A 23,288-nucleotide genomic window follows, 5' to 3' on the forward strand; every position below is an offset into this window, starting at 1 on the left:
CCTCACCTCCATCCGGGACACGCAGGCGCCTAAGATTTAGCAAAATCGAAATAGTTTATGCAGTGATACGTATACGTAGATAAATCAAAGGGCGCTTGAATAGTTGGTTGGTTGGCTTATGCAAGAAAGTCCACCTGGAAAACCAGAAGCCGGGCAAACCCGGGGACGGAGAGAGCACCCACGGTAATGGGAGGCATGTTTCGCTAGGGGGGATGCACCCCCGTAACCAGTGGAAGTAAACAAAGACAGTCAAGTACACGTACCAGTCATCAAATTGCCTCCTCGGACTCGCGACGCGGCCAATAGCCTAATACCAGCACCAGCCCGTTCCCAGTTTTCGCAAAACCACAGGCGCCGTCCCGCTCCCCCTTCTTCTTTATATCATCACAATCAATCGCTCCTGGATTGCATAGCTCACATCACATCAATACATCACCACCACCACCACCACCCTCCTCTCTCCCTCCCTTCCTCCTCGTAGACACCTTCTCCTTCTAGGTTTCCTTGCCTGTGCAGGCTCCAGCACGTACTACACTCAAGTACCGACGACGACGATGCGGCTTAGCTGCAACGGCTGCCGCGTGCTGCGGAAGGGCTGCAGCGAGGACTGCAGCATCCGCCCCTGCCTGCAGTGGATCAAGAGCCCCGAGGCGCAGGCCAACGCCACCGTCTTCCTCGCCAAGTTCTACGGCCGCGCGGGGCTCATGAACCTCATCAACGCCGGCACGGACGACAGCCTCCGCCCCGGCATCTTCCGCTCGCTCCTCTACGAGGCCTGCGGCCGGATCGTCAACCCCATCTACGGCTCCGTTGGCCTGCTCTGGTCCAATAACTGGCAGATGTGCCAGGCCGCCGTCGAGGCCGTCCTCAGCGGCAAGCCCATCGTCCAGGTCTCCTCCGAGGATGCCGCCGCCGACCGGACCCCGCCGCTCAAGGCGTACGACATCCGCCACGTCTCCACCTCGTCAGCCGCCGACGGGAGGCTCCACAAGGTCGCCAAGCCCGGCCGCACCCGCTTCAAGCGCGCGTCCTCCGCCTCGTCCCACCACAACCCGTCCAGCGACTCCAACAACAAGCCCAAGCCGCAGCCGCAGCCTCGGGCGCCCACGGCGGAGGAGGAGCGGGATCGTCAACACCGCAAGGAGATGGAGGAGGGCGCGTTCCAGCGTGCTCCGAGCCACGAATCCTCCGACAGCCGACACGAGGACCCCGTGGAGCCACACTGCCAGCAAGAGGCGTCCGCGGACACGGAGGCCGAGGCGGGGTCGCACGTCAGCCAGGCAGAGCAGGAGCAGAGCACAGAGCCGGCCGCAGAGCACGCGGAGGAGGTCGAAAAGGAGGACGAAGAACTAGGGCTCGAGCTCACGCTTGGATTCGCTCCCGTCGCAGCACGGCCTGCCGGATTTCACCTGAGCGTCCGGACCGCGGCGGAGCCGGCTTTCGTCGGGCTCCGGTTCCTCTAAAATAGGGGGAAATTTTAAGCACATTTACCTTGTGAAAACATAGAGAGCTATTTGATGGACTCTTTTACCTTTAATTGGAAAAAAAAATTAGGTCTGTTAGTTCGTTTTTGTTTCATGGTTGCAATGTACAGACAATAGCTCCCGCATGGCCAAGATTTTTCCAATAAAAATGTGTTTTTCTAAAAAAAAGAAAGACACAGAAACGCCCCCGCGTCGCCAACCTCAGGCGACACGGGGGAACACCCAGCCGCCGCCGCCAGGGAGGCTTCCCCGCCCGCCACCGCTGCGCCACCGCCGGAGGGCCGGCCGGTGAAGCCGTGCCGCGCCCTGGGATGGTGGCGGCGGGGCGGATCCGTCCCCCACGCGCGCTCCCTGCCCCGCGCAGCTCCGAGATCCACTTCCGTCCGCCTTTGGAAGCTCCACCATCCTGCTGCGCCGCCACCGGAGGGCCGGCCGACGAGGCCACGCCGTGCCTCGGCATAGTGTCGGCGGGCCGGATCCGTTCCTCCCGCGCTTCCCCAACCCTCACCCCCTCCCCCCGGCGCGTCCCCGAGCTCCCCGCGTCCTTGCGCGTGTCGGGCGCCCATCTTCTAGCTGCGATGCGTCCTTGCCGGTCCGGCAATGGGTGCGGCGTGCTGGCCACGGCCATGGCGCCCTCCCCATGCGGTCTCCCTACCCCGGCGTGGCCCAGCCCTCCTGGTGCTGCTCGGCCGTGGGTTGGGTGCGGATCTGCGGCCGGTGGCAGGGGTGTTCGCGGCATGCCTTCTTGCGCAGGTGCCCTCCCCTCCTCCCCGGCGGCCCTTCCTCCCCCACCGAGCCATGGTGACGGCTCTCGCGCGGAGGCGACGAGGCTACAGTGCTAGTGACTGTCCCGGGGCTCCTCAAGGCGGGTACTTGCTGGCGCTACTCCGGCTCCGGCGACTTTGGACCCGCGTCTCTCCGATGTCCATGGTTGACGGCGTCTTATGCCGGGCAGCTCCGGCCTCGGCGACCCAGCAGCTGCGTCCCTTTCAGCTCGCCTGGCTCACCGACGTCCCGACGGCTTATGGCCACGGCAACATGGATCTGCGTCCTTCCAGTCCCTGTTTGCCGGCGTTGCTAATCGCCGCCACCCCACCCCCTTGTGGTTTGCTGCGCCGCCTGTCCTACCTTGTACGCCTCCAAGCCTTCCCTTTTGCTAGATCCAACGCTCGTGTGTCCGGAGGCGGTGCCACCCTCCGACGGCAGGTGCAACCCCGCCAATCCCCTTCCGACATGGTGGCTCCAACCAACGTCGGCTTCCTCATCCCCGACTCCAGATACGGCGGCTATGGGTTTGCTCAGTCTGAGGCCTGGGAGAAATCCTCGCTCGGCATACCGGTGCTGGCAGCAGCGGCGTCTGCGGATGTCGTTCCCTCCTTGGAGGCGCTGTCAAGGCCCTCAGTTGTGCCCCTCTTCGACCTCAGGGAAAACCCTAGGTCTGGTTCTTCCGGATCGGATGGCGACGACGTCTCGACGACGACTTCCTTCTTGAAGGCGCTATCTTGCTCACCCGTGGTGTCCCCAGGTTCTGGCTTTGGCGATGTTGGAATTTGTGCTGGTTCGGTATTGCCGCTCTTGGTTCGGGCTTGGTGGGTTTAGCTGTGATCTTTCCTCTATTCGGGCGGAGCACCCCTTGTCTCTCTGCTCTGGACACCATGTTCACGCCTGCGTGCGTTCGTGCCATGTGTTGTACCCCTCTCTGTAATCATTCTATTCTTTCTATCAATGCAATGATACGCAAGCTTTGCGTATTCGTGAAAAAAATGTCTGTTCTATTGGTGCATTTTGTCAGTCCAGTATGATTGGATCCTGAAACCTAAGCGTTCTAGCTTACGGTTCTATGGCTTCCTACACGCACTGCCCTGGTCAGCTCCAACCTCATTGGAGGTCTCTGGTTCTTTTACGTCCGCTCGGTGCTTTCGGATGCTAAAAAATGATCGTCTCTGCAATGCTACTCCCTCCGTTTTTAAATACAGGTTTTCTTTTAAAGATTTCAATGCAAAACCATATATGAATGTATATAGATATATTTTAGAGTGTAGGTTTACTCATTTTGCTCTCTCTTATTGGAATCTCTAGAAAACTTATATTTAGGAATGAAGGGAGTATAATACAATGCTACAATGGCGTCCCATCCATCTCAAAGAAGGATGTCATCGGAAGAATTGGATTTTCTGGTTACCAGAAATGCACGACTGCATTGCGGATGCTTGCATATGGCACGACCGCAGATTTGTGTGACAAGTATCTTCGGATGTCTACCTTTGATGTCTGAGAGCACGTGTAGAGATGTTATGATTAGATTTTCTATTGCGGTGGTCAAGGTGTTTGGACCTTAGTACTTGAGAGAACCAACTATCGCTGACATCGAAAGACTATTGGCAATGTCCGAAGTAAGAGGGTGATGGCCTTATTTGCTCGGATCTCTTGATTGCATGCACTGAAGATGAAAGAACTTCCTAGAAGCACCACAAGGGCAATACCAAAGCTTAAGAAGCCCAACATCACTCTTTAAGCAGTTGCTTACATGACCTATGGATTTGACATGCTTTCTTTGACATGTCTGGATCTCACAATGATATCAATGTGCTACAACACTCTTCATTGTTTGTCAGGTTGTCTAAAAAATAAACTTCTCCTTGCAACTATACTGTCAATGGGCATGAGTACAAGATGGCTACTATGTGGCTAACGGTATTTATCCTTCGTGGGCTACATTTGTCAAGACTATCTTTGACCCAATAGGTAAGAAAATATCTCACTTTGCCCAAAGACAAGAAGGAGCTAGAAATCATGTGGAGAGAACACTTGGAGTGCTCCAAGCCTGTTTTGCAATTGTTTATTGACCTGTTAAACAATGGGATCCAGAGACATTGTGGGATGTGATGACATGTTGTGTGATTCTACATAACATGATCATGGAGGATAAGGGTGAAGACGTTGCCGTTGGTCTGGAATTTGAGAACATATAGGGGATCATACCCAACTTTCACATCAGAATCTGGCCATATTTGATTAGTTTGTTTAAATGCATCACCAAATTCGCATTGCGCAACTCATGAATAACTCAAGGAAGATTTGATTGAGCATATATGAGTAGTTAAAGGGAGCAACTAGAATACATGTTAGATTTGAATTCAAGTTTGAACTATTTTATTTGAAAACAATTGTACTACTTAAATTTGAACAACTATTGATATGCTATTATTTTGAGCCCTCAAACTTAAAAGAATAATAAAGACAAGCGTTTGGGGGACATATTGCATGGCTGATTTCCGTATCACTGTCCGCGGACCAGTCCGCGGTCAATACAATGTCCGTTTTGGGGGACCGATGTTTTCGATACCCTAAGCACCTTGACACGTAGCCTCTTGGTTGCTTGGGGTGTGACCAATGGCGGAGACTAGGCTAATCTGTTGGTGGCTGCTTCCTCGACCTATCTATATATGAAAAGCTCTTCGTCATAATCTTCGTAGTAGTAAGTCGGGGGACCATAGTCTGGGATGGTTTTACAGTTTGGGGACGACTGCCTAGGGTGGCCTTGCTGAAGCTCCGCCACTTGGTGTGACCTGTGGGTGGGTGATACGTCTCCAACGTATTTTTTTGATTGTTTCATGCTATTATATTACCAATCTTGTATGTTTTGTATGTCATTTTATACCATCTTTGTGGACCAACCTATTAACTTAGTACCCAATGCCATGGCTCACGCTCATATATTGAGTGGAGTTGAAAAAGCTGAAGCGAGAAAAAGTATGATACAATTGCTTGGTTTGGCACTGAGGTGACTTATGATTTATACTTTATGTTTGGAAGACCGATCTATGCCATGCTTACATGATTAAATGAGTAGGATTAACGTTCTTTTGTACTATTTATTTTGAAGGGTAATGATTATTTTCTATCACTCTTGCATATTGTCGTTTTGATATCTATTAAGTCACCGCTTCCCAATATTCATACCGCAAATTAATTACATGACTAAGACATATTAGGTAGCATTTCACGTCAAAAATTATGTTTCTTATCATTTAACTACTCAAGGACGAGTAGGAATTAAGCTTGGGGATGCTGATACGTCTTCAACGTATCTATAATTTTTGATTGTTTTATGCTATTATATTATCAATCTTGTATGCTTTATATATATCATTTTTATGGACTAACCTATTAACCTAGTGCCTAGTGTCAGTTCCTTTCTTTGCCCATTTTTTGTTTCGTAGAAAAACCATACCAAACAAAGTCCAAACACGATGAAACTTTATGGTGATTTTCCCTGACTAGAAGAGACCCTAGAAGGTTTGGGGAGAGACCAGAAGGCACCCGAGGGAGCAATAAGCTCAAGGGGCGCGCCTCTAGGGGCATTAGTACTTGTGGGTCCCACGAGGCTCCGTTTAACCTAATCTCAGTCATATTAATTCCCTAAAATCCAAAAAAATGAAGCGACACCCAAATCAATTTTATCGCTACCGTAAGCCTATGTTCTTCCGCGATCCCATTTGGAGGCCTTTTCTGGTACTCTGCCAGAGGGGGAAACCATTGGGAAGGCAATCTTCATCGACCTTGCTGCCTCCATGATAATGTGCGAGTAGTTTCCACACGACCTACGGGTCCATAGCAGTAGCTAGATCTCGCTCTCTCTCTCTCTCTCTCTCTCTCTCTCTCTCTCTCTGATTTTCAATACAACGATCTCTTTGGATATCTATTCGTTGTAATTCTCGTAGTGTGTTTATTGGGATTCGATGAATTGTGGGTTCCTGATCAGATTATTCATTGAAAGTGAGCCTTTTCTGAGATTTATATATGTGTGATTTTATAGCCTTGTATTTCTCTCCAATCTATCCATCTTCGTTGGCCACTTACATTGACTTATCTTCAGTGAGAGAGGTGCTTGGTAGTAGGTTCAATCCTGCGGTGTCCTTACTCTATGACAGGAGGAGTTGCAAGGCACGTATTTGTATTATTGGTACTAAGGATAAAATGACGGGGTTTGAACATATTAATTGATCTTACTTTGTCTATGTTATATCATCTTACTTAAAGCATTACTCTATTTCTCATGAACTTAATACCTTGATATGCATGTTGGATAGAGGTGTTGGGGTGGAGTAATAGTAGTAGGCATCAGTAAATTTAATGATCTACTTGTCATAGACATAATGCATATATATTTATCATGCCAATAAAGAATCATCATAACCATGTTCTATTCTATCAATTGCTCAATAGTAATTTGTCTACCCGCCGTTGCTATGCTCATGAGAGAGATGCCTCTAGTGAAGCTATGGCCCCTGGGTCCATCTTCCATATTTACTAAAACCCAAAATTTGCTCATTGTTTTTATTTTATTTTATCTATCTATCACTACCAGATTTAATCCTTGCAATTGGCAAGAACAAGGGGACTGACAACCCTCTTGCCCTCGTTGGGTGCAAGCATTTGCTTTGCATGTGTGCAGGTACCGCTTATCTTGTTTGTGTGGTGTCTCCTACTAGTTCGATAAACCTTGGTTCTTAACTGAGGGAAATATTATCTCTACTACTACATCACCCTTCCTCTTCGGGGAATCCCAACGCCTATCACAAGTAGCAGTGGGTCCTTCTGATAAGTGTGTTGATAGTTGGTCTCTATATTTTGGCTTGGTCGCATGTCCTAGTGGCACTTGGGTATGCCTCCTTCCACACGTGATGGGCTGCTGTGCTTTCTTTTCCCCTTATGATTTGGTGAGGCTAGTGGAAGCGCTGAGATAGTCAGGTGGCAATTTTCTCTTTGGTGAGTGTGTAAGGGATGGTGTCCGTCTTCTCTTTGGTGAGAGGGGAGCATATTGGTCTTCGTCCGCAGGATAGGTGATACGTCTCCAACGTATCTATAATTTTTGATTGTTCCATGCTATTATATTACCCGTTTTGGATGTTTATGGGCTTTACTTTACACTTTTATATCATTTTCGGGACTAACCTACTAACCGGAGGCCCAGCCTGAATTGCTGTTTTTTTGCCTATTTCAGTGTTTCGAAGAAAAGGAATATCAAATGGAGTCCAAATAGAATGAAACCTTTGGGAGCAATCTTTTTGGAACAAACGCAATCCAGGGGACTTGGAGTGGAAGTCAAGTAACAAGCAAGGCGGTCACGAGGGTGCCCAACGCCCCCTGGAGGTGGGTGCACCCCCCACCCTCGTGGGCCCCTCGAGCATCCACTTACCTACTTCTTCATCCTATATATATCCACGTACCCCGAAAACATCTAGGAGCACCACGAAAAACAAATTCCACCGCCACAACCTTCTGTATCCGCGAGATCCCATCTTGGAGCCTTCGCCGGCGCTCCATCGGAGGGGAAACCGACCACGGAGGGGAAACCGACCATGGAGGGCCTCTACATCATCTCCAAGGCTTCTCCTATGAGTTGTGAGTAGTTTACCACAGACCTTCGGGTCCATAGTTATTAGCTAGATGGCTTCTTCTCTCTCTTTGAATCTCAATACAAAGTTCTCCTCGATGTTCTTGGAGATCTATTCGATGTAATTCTTTTGCGGTGTGTTTGTCGAGATCCGATGAATTGTGGGTTTATGATCAAGTTTATCTATGAGAAATATTTGAATCTTCTCTGAATTCTTTTATGTGTGATTAAGTTATCTTTGCAAGTCTCTTTGAATTATCAGTTTGGTTTGGCCTACTAGATTGATCTTTCTTGCAATGGGAGAAGTGCTTAGCTTTGGGTTCAATCTTGCAGTGTCCTTTCCCAGTGACAGCAGGGGCAACAAGGCACGTATTGTATTGTTGCCATCGAGGATAAAACGATGAGGTTTATATCATATTGCATGAGTTTATCCCTCTACATCATGTCATCTTTCTTAATGTGTTACTCTGTTCTTATCAACTTAATACTCTATATGCAGGCAGGAGTCGGTCGATGTGTGGAGTAATAGTAGTAGATGCAGAATCGTTTCGGTCTACTTGTCACGGACGTGATGCCTATATACATGATCATGCCTAGATAATCTCATAACTATTCGCTTTTCTATCAATTGCTCGACAGTAATTTGTTTACCCACCATAAAACTTATGCTATCTTGAGAGAAGCCACTAGTGAAACCTATGGCCCCCGGGTCTATCTTTTATCATATAAGTTTTCCATCTACTTTTATTTGCATCTTTTACCTTCCAATCTATATCATAAAAATACCAAAAATATTTATCTTATCATATTATCTCTATCAGATCTCACTTTCGCAAGTGGCCATGAAGGGATCGACATCCCCTTTATTACGTTGGTTGCGAGGTTCTTGTTTGTTTGTGTAGGTGCGTGGGACTTTTGAGGAGCCTCCTACTGGATTGATACCTTGGTTCTCAAAAACTGATGGAAATACTTACGCTACTTTGCTGCATCACCCTTTCCTCTTTAAGGAAAACCAACGCAAGCTCAAGACGTAGCAAGAAGGATTTCTGGCGCCGTTGCCGGGGAGGTCTTCGCTCAAGTCAAGACATACCAAGTATCCATCACAAACTCATCTCCCTCGCATTACATTATTTGCCATTTGCCTCTCGTTTTCCTCTCCCCCACTTCACCCTTGCCATTTTATTCGCCCTCTCTTTCCCAAATCTCCTCCCTCTTTCGCTTGCCTTTTTGTTTGCTTGTGTGTTGGATTGTTTGTTGCGATGGCGCAAGATAATACCAAATTGTGTGATTTACAATACCAATAATAATGATTTCCTTAGCACTCCGATTGCTCCTCTTAATGATGTTGAATCTTGTGAAATCAATGCTGCTTTGCTGAATCTTGTTATGAAAGATCAATTCTCCGACCTTCCTAGTGAAGATGCCGCTACTCATCTAAACAACTTTGTTGATTTGTGTGATATGCAAAAGAATAAAGAACGTATAATGATATTGTTAAATTGAAGTTATTTCCGTTTTCACTTAGAGATCGTGCTAAAACTTGGTTTTCGTCTTTGCCTAAGAGTAGTATTGATTCATGGAATAAGTGCAAAGATGCTTTTATCTCTAAGTATTTTCCTCCCGCTAAGATCATCTCTCTTAGGAACGATACTATGAACTTTAAACAACTTGATCATGAGCATGTTGCCCAATCTTGGGAAAGAATGAAATTAATGATTTGCAATTGCCCTACTCATGGTTTGAACTTATGGATGATCATACAAATGTTTTATGCAGGATTGAATTTTGCTTCTAGAAATCTTTTAGATTCGGCCGCGGGAGGCACTTTTATGGAAATCACCTTAGGAGAATCTACTAAACTCCTTGATAACATTATGGCTAATTATTCTCAATGGCACACCGAAAGATCTACTAGTAAAAAAGTGCATGCTATAGAAGAGATTAATGTTTCGAGTGGAAAGATGGATGAACTTATGAAATTGTTTGCTATTAAGAGTGCTCCTATTGATCCTAATGATATGCCTTTGTCTACTCTGATTGAGAATAATAATGAATCTTTGGATGTGAATTTTGTTGGTAGGAATAAGTTTGGTAACAATGCTTATAGAGGAAACTTTAATACTAGACCGTTCCCTAGTAATTCCTCTAATAATTATGGTAATTCCTACAACAACTCTTATGGAAATTTTAATAAGATGCCCTCTGATTTTGAGAATAGTGTTAAAGAATTTATGATCTCTCAAAAGAATTTTAATGCTTTGCTTGAAGAAAAATTGCTTAAAGTTGATGACTTGGCTAGGAACGTTGATAGACTTTCTCTTGATGTTGATTCTTTGAAAATTAGATCTATTCTAGCTAAGCATGATATCAATGAGTCTCTCAAAGCCATGAGAATTTCCATTGATGAGTGCAAAGAAGAGCCGCTAGGTTGCGTGCTAAGAAAGATTGCTTTGTAAAAGCGTGTTCTTCTAGTCTCCATAAAAATAATGATGAAGATCTAAAAGTTATTGATGTGTCCCCTATTAGATCCTTGTTTTGCAATATGAATCTTGATAATGATGGGACTGGTGATGAGTCAACTTTAGTTAAAAGGCGTCCCAATGATTCAAAGTTTTTAGATCTTGATGCTAAATTTGATAAAAGTGGGATTGGAGAGGTCAAGACTTTAAATAGCATTGAACCCGCTATGGATTTCAAGGAATTTAATTATGATAATTGTTCTTTAATAGATTGTATTTCCTTGTTGCAATTCATGTTGAATTCTCCTCATGCTTATAGTCAAAATAAAGCTTTTACCAAACATATTGTTGATGCCTTGATGCAATCTTATGATGAAAAACTTAATTTGGAAGTTTCCATACCTAGAAAACTTTATGATGAGTGAGAACCTACTATAAAGATTAAAATTAAAGATCATGAGTGCTATGCTTTATGTGATTTGGGTGCTAGTGTTTCCATGATTCCGAAAACTTTATGTGATGTGCTAGGTTTCCATGATTTTGATGATTGCTCTTTAAATTTGCACCTTGCGGATTCCACCATTAAAAACCTATGGGAAGGATCAATGATGTTCTTATTGTTGCAGATAGGAATTATGTGCCCGTAGATTTTATCGTTCTTAATATAGACTGCAATCTTTCATGTCCTATTATTCTTGGTAGACCTTTCCTTAGAACGATTGGTGCAATTATTGATATGAAGGAAGAGAATATTAGATTCCAATTTCCATTAAGGAAAGGCATGGAACACTTCCCTAGGAATAAAGTTAAATTACCTTATGAATCTATCATGCGAGCTACTTATGAATTGAATGCCAAAGATGGCACTACTTAGATCTATCCTCGCTTTTATGACTAGCTAGGGGCATTAAACAATAGCGCTAGTTGGGAGGCAACCCAATTTTATTTTTGTTTCTTACTTTTTGATTCTGTTTAGTAATAAATATTTCATCTCGCTTCTGTTTAGATGTGTTTTCATGTTTTAATTAGTATTTGTGCCAAGTAGAACCTATAGGATAACCTACGGTGACAGTTAATTTGATTCTGCTGAAAAACAGAAACTTTGCGCGCACGAAAACAAGTTTACTAATTCACAGAAACGTGATTTTGCGTTGATTCTTTTTGCTGTAGATCAATAGACAAATTTCCCAGGACTTCCTATTTTGGTAGGATTTTTAGAGCTCTAGAAGTATTCGAAAGTTACAGATTGCTACAGACTATTCTGTTTTTGACAGATTCTGTTTTTCGTGTGTTGTTTGCTTATTTTGATGCATCTATGGCTAGTATCGAGGGGTATGAACCATAGAGAAGTTGTAATACAGTAGGTTTAACAACAATATAAATAAAAATTTAGTTCATTTCAGTACCTTATGTGGTGGTTTTTCTTTCTTGCACTAACGGAGCTTAAGAGATTTCATGTTGAGTTTTGTGTTGTGAAGTTTTCAAGTTTTGGGTAAAGATTTGATGGACTATGGAATAAGGAGTGGCAAGAGCCTAAGCTTGGGGATGCCCATGGCACCCCAATATATTCAAGGATAACCAAAAGCCTAAGCTTGGGGATGCCCCGGAAGGCATCCCCTCTTTCGTCTTCGTCTATCGGTAACTTTACTTGGAGCTATATTTTTATTCACCACATGATATGTGTTTTGCTTGGAGCGTCTTGTATAATATTAGTCTTTGATTTTTATATTTCCAAAATCATCCTTTCTGTACACACCTTTTGGGAGAAACCCACTTGATTTGGAATTTCTTAGAATACTCTATGTGCTTCACTTATATCTTTTGAGCTAGATAGTTTTGCTCTAGTACTTCACTTATATCTTTTAGAGCACGGAGGTGGCTTAGTTTGTAGAAATTCTTGATCTCTCATGCTTCACTTATATTATTTTGAGAGTCTTTTAGAACAGCATGGTATTTGCTATGGTTATAAAATTGGTCCTAGAATGATGGGCATCCAAGTTGGGTATAATAAAACTATCATAGGAAGTGAATTGGATGCTATGATCAATTTGATGCTTGATAATTGTTTTGAGATATGGAGGTGGTGATATTAGAGTCATGCTAGTTGAATAATTGTGAATTTAAAGAATGCTTGCATTGAAGTTGGCAAGTCCCGTAGCATGCACGTATGGTAACCGTTGTGTAACAAATTTGAAACATGAGGTGTTCTTAGACTGTCATCCTTATGAGTGGCGGTCGGGGACGAGCGATGGTCTTTTCCTACCAATCTATTCCCCTAGGAGCATGCGCATAGTGCTTGGTTTTTGATGACTTGTAGATTGTTGCAATAAGTATATGAGTTCTTTATGACTAATGTTGAGTCCATGGATTATACGCACTCTTACCCTTCCATCATTGCTAGCCTCTTCGGTACCGTGCATTGCCCTTTCTCACCTTGAGAGTTGGTGCAAACTTCGCCGGTGCATCCAAACACCGTGATACGATACGCTCTATCACACATAAACCTCCTTATATCTTCCTCAAAACAGCCACCATACCTACCTATTATGGCATTTCCATAGCCATTCTGAGATATATTGCAATGCAACTTTCCATCGTTCCGTTCATCATGACACGCATCATCATTGTCATATTGCCTTGCATGATCATGTAGTTGACATCGTATTGTGGCAAAGCCACCTTCATTATTTTTCATACATGTCACTCTTGATTCATTGCCCATCCCGGTACACCACCGGAGGCACTCATATAGAGTCATATCTTGTTCTAGTTTTGAGTTGTAACTCATGAGTTGTAAATAAATAGAAGTGTGATGATCATAATTATTAGAGCATTGTCCCTAAAAAAGGCCAAATTAAAAAAAGAAAGGCCCAAAAAATAAAAAGGGACAATGCTACTATCTTTTTTTCCACACTTGTGCTTCAAAGTAGCACCATGTTCTTCATATAGAGAGTCTCATTTGTCGTCACTTTCATATACTAGTGGGAATTTTTCATTACAGAACTTGGCTTGTATATTCAATGATGGGCTTCCTCAAAATGCCCCAGGTCTTCGTGAGCAAGCAAGTTGGATGCACACCCACTAGTTTCTTTTGTTGAGCTTTCATACATTTATAGCTCTAGTGCATCCGTTGCATGGCAATCCCTACTCCTCATGTTGACATCAATTGATGGGCATCTCCATAGCCCGTTGATTATCCTCTTCAACATGAGACTTTCTTCCTTTTTGTCTTCTCCACACAACCTCCATCATCATATTCTATTCCACCCATAGTGCTATATCCATGGCTCACGCTCATGTATTGCGTAAAAGTTGAAAAAGTTTGTGATTACTTAAGTATGAAACAATTGCTTGGTTTGTCATCGGAGATGTGCAAGATGAGAGCATTCTTGTGTAACAAAAATGGAGCATGACCAAACTATATGATTTTGTAGGGATGAACTTTCTTTAGCCATGTTATTTTGAGAAGACATGATTGCTTTGATTAGTATGCTTAAGTATTACTATTTCTTATGTCAATATGAACTTTTACTTTGAATCATTTGGATCTGAACATTCATGCCACAATAAAGAAAATTACATTGAGAATTATGCTAGGTAGCATTCCACATCAAAAATTCTTTTTTTATCATTTACCTACTCGAGGACGAGTAGGAATTAAGCTTGCGGATGCTTGATACGTCTCCAACGTATCTATAATTTTTGATTGCTCCATGATACTTTATCTACTGTTTTGGAGGGAGTAATATAATATCATGGAACAATAAAAAATTATAGATACATTGGAGACGTATCATGCAATAATCGCAAACGGTGGTGTGAAAAACCGTCAAAAAAGGTGCAAAACGTTTGCGATGGCGGAGACATCAAACATGGTTCAGATTTTAGTTACGTGTGCGATCCTGGGCATACGGTTGATCCAGCAGAACTGTTTACGATGAGGAAGAACAACAAAAACGGGCAGCCCTATCAATGTGTGTGCGATATACGACATACAGTTCCCTCCGATGAACTGTGTGCTATTAGGGAATGCAACAGAAATAGTTAGCCAGATCAAGGTGTGTGTGATATACGACATACGGTTCACTCGGACAAACTGTTTTCGATTAGGCAAGAGAACAGAAACAGTTCATCTTAACAAGATGTGTGTGATATGTTGCATTTGCGACCAGCCAAAAGAACACAAACAATTCATGTAAACCAGATGTGTGTGATACGCAGCAAATAACCCACTCGGATGAACTGTTTGCGATGAGAAATTATAACACAAACAGTTACTATAGCAAGTTCATGTGTGATTCTGTTCGTACAAAAAACTTTGAAAAACGCAAACTAGTTTCTTGAGGTGGCTAGGAGTATCGCACACGATGCGTCCACGAGTACTCATGTGCGATGACTAGTAAGTTACACATAATGAACGACTGCAAGGGTGATATGCTGATCATGGAGTCCAAGAAGACCGTCGTTGGAAGGCCGCTGGCTCAGCTTTTTAGCCTCTATTTTATTATAATTGTATGCATAAGTAGGTCATGAGTGTTTTGTTCCTTGCGACATGTGGTATTTTAAATTATCCTGAATATGTAACACAATTATTAACCGTCGCCATTGTAGATTTGCCTCAACGGCGAGCAGAGCGCGCGCAGGGACGCCACGGACCCGCAAAAAAAATAGGGACGCCACAACGAGCAACCACGTGGTCAACCTTGTGGCACCCCGTGGGAGACGCTGAAAGGATCGATATGGTTGACTAGAGGGGGGGGGTGAATAGGCAACTAACACTTTTTAGACTTTTCTTTAACAATTTAAACCTTGCAATGAAATAGGTTGTCTAGATGTGCAACTACGTGGACAACCTATAAGATGCAAAGACAATAAGCACACAAGCAAGCAATGGATATAGCACAAGTAAGCTTGCAAAAGTAAAGGGACAAGATAACCAAGAGTGGAGCCGGTGGAGACGAGGATGTGTTACCGAAGTTCCTTCCTTTTAAGGGGAAGTACGTCTCCGTTAGAGCGGTGTGGAGGCACAATGCTCCCCAAGAAGCCACTAGGGCCACCGTAATCTCCTCACGCCCTCACACAATGCGAGATGCCATGATTCCACTATTGGAGCCCTTGAAGGCGGCAACCGGACCTTTACAAACAAGATTGGGGCAATCTCCACAACACTTGGAGGCTCCCAACAATACCGCGAAGCTTCACCACAATGGAGTATGGCTTCGAGGTGACCTCAACCGTCTAGGGTGCTCAACACCCAAGAGTAACAAGATCCGCTAGGGATAAGTGGAGGGAATCAAATATCCTGAGGTGGAAGTGTAGATCGGGCACTTGTCACCCAATCCCGAGCAAATCAAAAAGTTCGATTGGCTAGGGAGAGAGATCGAGTGAAAATGGAGCTTGGAGCAACAATGGAGCTTAGAGGTGGAAGAGGTAGTCAACTAGAGGTAGAAGACACCCCTTATATAGTCGTGGAAAAAATCCAACCGTTATCCACATGTTCAGCCTGCGACACACGGTACTACCGCTCCAAGGGCGCGGTACTACCGCGAGGCTGTGCGGTACTACCGTAGCTGACCACAGTACTACCGCGACAGCAGCACAGGCCGGAACTAGCCTGACAAGGGGGCAGTACTACCGCTTGCGCGGTTCTACCACACCCACCTGCGGTACTACCGCAAGGCAGGAAAGTCACACCCTGGGAAGGGCGCGGATGAAATAAATTACATCCGTGCCTACTTCCGCTGAAACTGAGGTGGTACAAAAATCCGACGCGGTACTACCGCTCGCGAGGCGCGGTAGTACCATGCGGGCGCGGATGTAAAAAATTACATCCGCGCCTACTATCGTGACCCAGCAGTACTAGGTAGGAGGGCCACGGTACTACGACTCCTAGGGAGCGGTACTACCATGGGCCCCCGTGGTACTACCGCGCTGGACGAGCGGTACTACCGTGGGGGGCGCGGATGTAAAAAATTACATCCGCCCCTACTACCGCACCAGAGCGGCACAAGGCCTGGGAGCCGCGGTACTACCACTCCAGATGTGCGGTACTACCGTGACACACAGCGGTACTACCGCTTGTACTTGCGGTACTACCGCAAGTATAGCAGTAGTCGTCAGATTTCCGCACAACCAAGATAACAAAGGGAAGCTCCAAAATGCAGGGAAAGGAGGAACAAGTGTACGTGTTGATTCCACCCAAACCTTTCTGACGCGGACCCCCTCTTAATAGTACGGCTATCCTACGACTCAAATCCACCAAAGAGAAATGTAGAACAACGCCGACTTCAATAGTCTCTAAGGGGCACCGAATTGTCTCGTGCCTAGAGATGAAGAATCTGAGAAACTCAAGGCACACGATTAGTCCGCAAATGCATTGTCATCAATCACCAAAACACCTGAGGGATAAATATGCCCTTACAATCTCCCCCTTTTTGGTGGATTGATGACAACACGGGATTTGCATATAGATAAGATAATTTAGAGTAGGGGCAAACCCCACCTCTTTAAATATAGACGGGCTCCCCCTAGATGTGTGCACTTTAGATGAATGCTTTGGACTGCATAGCACACAGACTAGGATCAACACTCCCCCTATATTTTCGAGACCAAGGCATGATAATAAGCATAGCATAGCATAAAGATAGCACAATATAACACAAGCTTGCTAGGATAGATAGAGTGCATATGTCTTACACCATACGAAGTAAAGCTACCGAGGTTCAAACGAGAAAGCAGCAAATAGTTCAAACGAGAAAGCAGCAAACACACGACACACTCGCAAATCCCTACACTCTCTCCCCCTTTGGCATCGAGACGCCAAAAAGGCAGAGAGGACACCTACACACAAGAGGTGGCTCAAGCAGAGAACTCGTCCCAAGCCTATCCGTCGGTCTCCTCGGCAGCAGGGATGGTCTCCTCGACATCCTCCTCAGACTCAGTCCACCTGTAGCCCTGCTTCTCCATCCACTCAGCCTCTGGAGTGATGTGCTCCTCAGACCCGCCAGACACTGCCTCACCATAGAGCTGCAAGATCTTGTTGTCCCAGCGACGACTCTCATTGGACGCCACGTGAGTCCTGTACTGCCCCTTGGCTTGCATGCAGAAAAGAGTCTTCATCTTGTCCTTCAGCTTCTTGGCCCATGATGGCATAGTGGCACTCTGGGAAGGCCTAGCAGCACGGCCCTCAGCAACATCCTCGGCGCCAGCATCCTCCTCATCAACAGCAGCCCTAGCAGTAGTCGCCTCGACACGAGTAGTGGTGTTGGCCCAGTTGGATTTGATACGCAGGCAGGTGGGCTCATGGCGAACCCAGTCTGGAGCAAGAAACTCCTCATCAAGGAACATCTTCTCCCAAGTCTTCGAAATCAGCAGAAACAGATAGGGCCCATAGATAGGCACCTTGCGGTTGAACACTGCAAACCGGAGCTCACACCACATGATGTGTGAGACATCAAGTGGCTGAGACTGAGACGAACGAGCCTCCTCGTAGATGAGCATCATGTCCACCATATAGGCATGAACCTTGTCTTTGTCACCGATGCGAGGGAACAAGGAGTTGCGGAAGATGCGGTACATGATATCCAGAAAAAGGTTGAGCACCAAAGTTGTCTTGCCATTGGCGAGCGCCTTCTCAACCATGAATGGTGCAAGCCTGTCCTTGTTGGCAGATTCAGCATTGGCATGGGGGCGAACACCCACTGGAGAGTTGAGCCCATCATCAGGAACCTGGAGAAGATCCATGAACTCCTTCCAGGTAGCAGACAGCTTACGGCCATTGGTCATCCAGGTCATCCTCCGTTCCTCATCGGAGTGAAAGTAGACTGAGGCAAAGAACTGACAGATAAGCTCAGGGTCATAGTCGAGGTGGAAGGTTAACACATGCTCAATGCCAAACTGCTCCACCAAGGCCAGAGCCTCTCCAAAGTAGTCACAGAACTTGTCCTTCCTCATGTGATGCATATCAATCCACTTCACCTCCACATAGGTATTCTGCTTATTCTTGATGACATCCAGATAGATGTTGGTCTGTTGCTTGTTCCAGAACAGCTCACAGCCTTTGACAGTGGAACGCGGGTGCACATAAGGGTGAAGCTGCCTGAGACGGACATAATCAGCTTGGGCTATCTCATCCATGCCCTTAGCGGGCTCCTTGTGCTTGCTAGCTGAGTGCTTGACATTGCGCTTGGAGGCAGACGAGCCCTCTGGTACTTCACCTGGGTTACGCAGACGTTCGGAGCCAGTGTCACGACTGGGGTTGGACCGGCGAGAGCCACCACCTGAGACACACACGAAAAACACCAAAGACACGAAAAGATCAATGCAAAGGCCATGAAAAAGCACAAGAAACACATAGAAGGCATACGAGAAAGTTGGCATGCGATAGATGTGAGCCACGGTAGAACTGCCACTGCCTGCGGTACTAAAATATTAGTACTGCTCCAAACGCGGTAGTACCATGCAAGGTCACGGTAGTACCGTGGTTGGAGCGGAAGTAAAATTTTAGTACCGCACAGAGCGCGGTAGTACCGCTCCCGAAGGGCGGTAGTACCGTGCAAGCGGTAGTACCGCGCCAGACGGGCAGTAGTACCGCGTCGCGTCAGATCCAACCGGCGGTTTGAATCTGAAAAGAACCGCGAAACAATGGCGGTGCTACGGTGATCAGATCTAGCGCAAGACAACAATACAAGTATAAATCCTATGCAATACCATGCTCCTTCATCCTACTCTTGCAGAGATTAAGCCTAAGAATCTCAAGAACACACAAGCCTCCCCCAAAACCTAGAAACACCAAACACAATCAACACGGAGAGGGAGTTGGGGAAAAACCTTGGTCCATAGCAAGAGCACGTGGTGGGGAACGATCCCACCGGTCGGAATCATGGGAGGGCAGCTGGTGGAGGAGATCCGGCGAAGAACGCCGGCTCCGTTCTTGAGCGAGGGAGAGAAGGAGGCGACATGGAGAGAGAGGACAGCGAATGGGTATGGGGAGTTAAAACTCCCCCTGCCCGTCCTTATCCCCACGCGCTTGAACCGGCACGGTAGTACCGTGTATCATCGCGGTAGTACCGCTCGGGCGGAAGTACCGCGCCGAGGCGGTAGTACCGCTCAACCAGGCGGCAGTAAAAAATTACTGCCGCGTGGTGACGGTAGTACCATGCTCCCGCAAGCGGTAGTACTGTGGCTGGCTGCTGTAGTACCGTAGCTGGCCGCGGTAGTACCGTGAGCTCAAGTCACTGCAAGTTTCAACACGAGAAAAAAAAGCCTTTGCACCAAAACTTTTCACACACAAGAAACCACAAGAACACGCACAAACCAGAGGCAAAAAGACGACAAGAAACCACCAAGCGACAAGGCCTCTCGAGGAGAGAGGGCGGTGGCCAAAGCCACCTATGTTTGAGTTGGATGGTATAGCACCGCGAAGAATTATCCTTGGGCCCATGACCAAAACTCGTCTTTGAAGCACAAGTACCATTAAAAATGGCTAATGTGAAAGAGGTGATCGATTTATGCATAATGGGGGGAGGGAGAGTTCATTGAGAGAACAACACTCCCCCTATGTCCATGCCTACACCTAAACTAGACAACACGTTGAGTGTGGTGGGGGGTGTACGGGTTCAAGTCACATTGCTCAAATCAATGATATTTAGCTCATGCCTTAACTCGCGAAATCTTGCTTCATCCAAGGGCTTCGTGAAAATATCTGCAAGGTTATCATGAGTGTTGACATACTTGAGCTCGATCTCCCCTCGCCTAATGTGATCCCGGATGAAGTGATACCGAATCTTAATGTGCTTCGTCTTGAAGTGTTGTACCGGGTTGAGAGAAATCTTGATGGAACTTTCATTATCACACCAAAGAGGCACTTTGTCACAAATGACACCGTACTCCTTTAAAGTTTGCCTCATCCATAGGAGTTGAGCACAACAACTACCGGCTGCCACATACTCCGCTTCGGTGGACGAGAGAGACACACAACTTTGCTTCTTGGAAGACCAACTTACCAAAGAGCAACCAAGAAATTGGCACCCTCCGGAAGTGGACTTCCTATCCACTTTGTCCCCGCCCAATCGGAATCCGTGAAACATTCAAGCTTGAAATTTGCTCCTCATGGGTATCATAAGCCAAAGTTTGGGGTATGAGCCAAATGTCGAAAGATTCTCTTGACCGCCACATAGTGACTTTCCTTTGGTGCGGCTTGAAACCGTGCACACATCCCCACAGTCAACATGATATCCGGTCTAGATGCACAAAGGTAAAGCAAGGAGCCAATCATGGAGCGATATACCTTTTGATGCATGGCTTTACCATTGGGATCGATGTCAACATGGAACTTGGTAGGCATTGGTGTAGAAGCCGGCTTGACATCACTTAGCTTGAATCTTTTAAGCACGTCCTGAGTGTATTTGGCTTGGTTGATGAAGGTTCCTTCTCTTCTTTGTTTGATGTCAAAACCAAGGAAGAACTTCAACTCTCCCATCGAAGACATCTTGAACTTGGAGGTCACGAGAGCGGCAAATTCCTCATTGAAGGCTTTGTTAGGAGAACCAAAGATAATATCATCAACATATAGTTGGCATACAAACAACTCTCCTTTGACCTTCTTAGTAAAAAGAGTGGGATCGATTTGTCCTACTTCAAATCCACGATCTTGTAACAACTCGGTAAGGTGGTCATACCACGCACGTGGGGTTTGTTTAAGGTCATAGAGTGCCTTATCGAGTTGACACACATGATCCAAGAAGTAGGGGTCCTCGAACCCGGGGGGTTGCTTGACATAAACCAACTCATTAATGGGACCATTAAGAAAAGCACTTTTCACATCCATTTGTTGCAACTTAGAATTGTGATGGGAAGCATAAGCAATCAACAAACGAATGGATTCAAGACGAGCAACGGGAGCAAATGTTTCACTGTAGTCGATACCCTCGACTTTGGAGTAGCCTTGTGCTACCAATCTTGCCTTGTTGCGAATGATGTTCCCATGAGCATCTTGCTTGTTCTTGAAGATCCACTTTGCTCCAATGACGTTGTGGTTCCCCGAAGGTCTTGGCACCAATCTCCACACCTTGTTGTATTCGAAGTTGTTGAGTTCTTCATGCATGGCATTGAGCCAATCCAAGTCTTCGAGCGCCTCATAGACCCCCTTTCGTAGGCTTCCAACCACGTTTTCCATGAGATGGCCTTGTGTGGTGAGTTTGGAAGCAATCTTCGCGGCACGATGCTCTAATTCCTCCTCGGGTGTGGAAGGAGGATGGTTAACTTGATCATCTTGAGCGCCGTCTTGAGCTTGCTCATGATCTTGAACTTGCTCGAGGGGGAGAACTTGACCTTGGGCATCATTTAGAGGTTCACCACCATCTTGAGGTTGATCTTGCCCTTGGTCTTGTTCATGAGGGTGAGGGCCTTCACTTTGTTCTTTGGAAGCGTGTGGGTCTTGGGGAGGTGATGGCTCCACTTGAGTGGAGCATTGTCCTTCTCCTTCGGCCACAAGGGGTTCCTCAATGGGTAGGATATGACCAATACCCATTCTTCTTATGGCTTGGGGAGGAATTTCATCACCTACATCACAAGTACCACTTTGCTCCACTTGGGAGCCGTTATTTTCATCAAACTCTACGTTACACGTCTCCTCAATGAGTCCGTTGGACTTGTTGAGAACACGGTAAGCATGAGAGTTTGTAGCATAACCAACAAATATGCCCTCATGAGCTCTAGCTTCGAATTTAGACAAACGAACACCTTTCTTGAGAATGAAACACTTACACCCGAACACCCGGAAGTACTTGAGATTGGGCTTGTTCCCGGTGAGTATCTCATACGGAGTCTTGTTCAAGCCTTTGCAGAGATAGAGCCGATTGGATGCATGACAAGCTGTGTTGATGGCTTCGGCCCAGAAGTTGTATGGAGACTTGAACTCCGCCATCATGGTCCTTGCCGCATCCATCAACGTCCGGTTCTTCCTCTCTGCAACACCATTTTGTTGAGGGGTATATGGTCCAGAATATTGATGCTGGATCCCTTCATCACTAAGAAACTCATCCAAGGTGTAGTTCTTGAACTCGGTGCCGTTGTCACTTCTTATTGTCAAGATCTTTGCATTGTGTTGACGCTGAGCTTCATTTGCAAAGTCGATGACGGTTTGTTGAGTCTCACCCTTCCTCTTGAAGAAGTATACCCAAGTGTATCTTGAATAATCATCCACTATCACCAAGCAATACTTTCTACCCCCAAGACTATCAAAGGATGGGGGCCCAAAGAGGTCCATGTGGAGGAGCTCCAAGGGTCTCTTCGAGTAGATGATAGTCGTGGGAGGGTGAGCCGCCTCATGAAGCTTTCCTTCGATACAAGCACTGCAAACACGATCTTTGGCAAAACTAACATTCGTTAGTCCATGAACATGGTCCCCCTTGAGAAGACTTTGCAAAGATCTCATATTGACGTGGGCTAAACGGCGATGCCAAAGCCATCCCACATCAACTTTAGCCATTAGGCATGTCGCGGTCTTAGTGGGTTGCTCCGAGAAGTTAACCACATAGAGACCGTTCTCGACATGCCCAACAAAGGCTACTTTAAGAGTCTTGCTCCACAATAGGGCCACGGTATCAATATCAAAGAAGGTGGCAAAACCCATGAGTGCGAGTTGACGAACGGAAAGTAAATTGAACGCAAGGGACTCAACAAGCATGACTTTCTCGATCGTTAGATCATGAGAAATGACAACCTTGCCAAGACCCAATACCTTAGAATGTGAGGCATCACCCCATTCGACATTGGTGGGCATAGATGGGATCTTGTGCACGTCCACCACCAAGTCCTTGCTCCCGGTCATATGATTTGTTGCTCCACTATCGAGCAACCATGATCCCCCACCGGAAGCAAACACCTACAAGAGATCAATGCTTGGTTTTAGGTACCCATTGAGTAATGGGCCCTTTGATGTTA

General features: G+C 46.0%; 1 protein-coding gene across 1 annotated transcript; it reads left to right on the forward strand.

Annotated features, from left to right (window-relative positions):
- Window positions 1–356: 356 nt before the first annotated feature.
- Window positions 357–1,652, forward strand: LOC123045197 (LOB domain-containing protein 40). Its single transcript, XM_044468152.1, has one exon. The coding sequence runs from the start codon at window positions 555–557 to the stop codon at window positions 1,461–1,463; it is 909 nt and encodes a 302-aa protein (XP_044324087.1). The 5' UTR covers window positions 357–554; the 3' UTR covers window positions 1,464–1,652.
- Window positions 1,653–23,288: the final 21,636 nt, after the last annotated feature.

Source organism: Triticum aestivum, chromosome 2B, assembly GCF_018294505.1.
Source record: "Triticum aestivum cultivar Chinese Spring chromosome 2B, IWGSC CS RefSeq v2.1, whole genome shotgun sequence".
Classification (NCBI taxonomy): Eukaryota; Viridiplantae; Streptophyta; class Magnoliopsida; order Poales; family Poaceae; genus Triticum; species Triticum aestivum.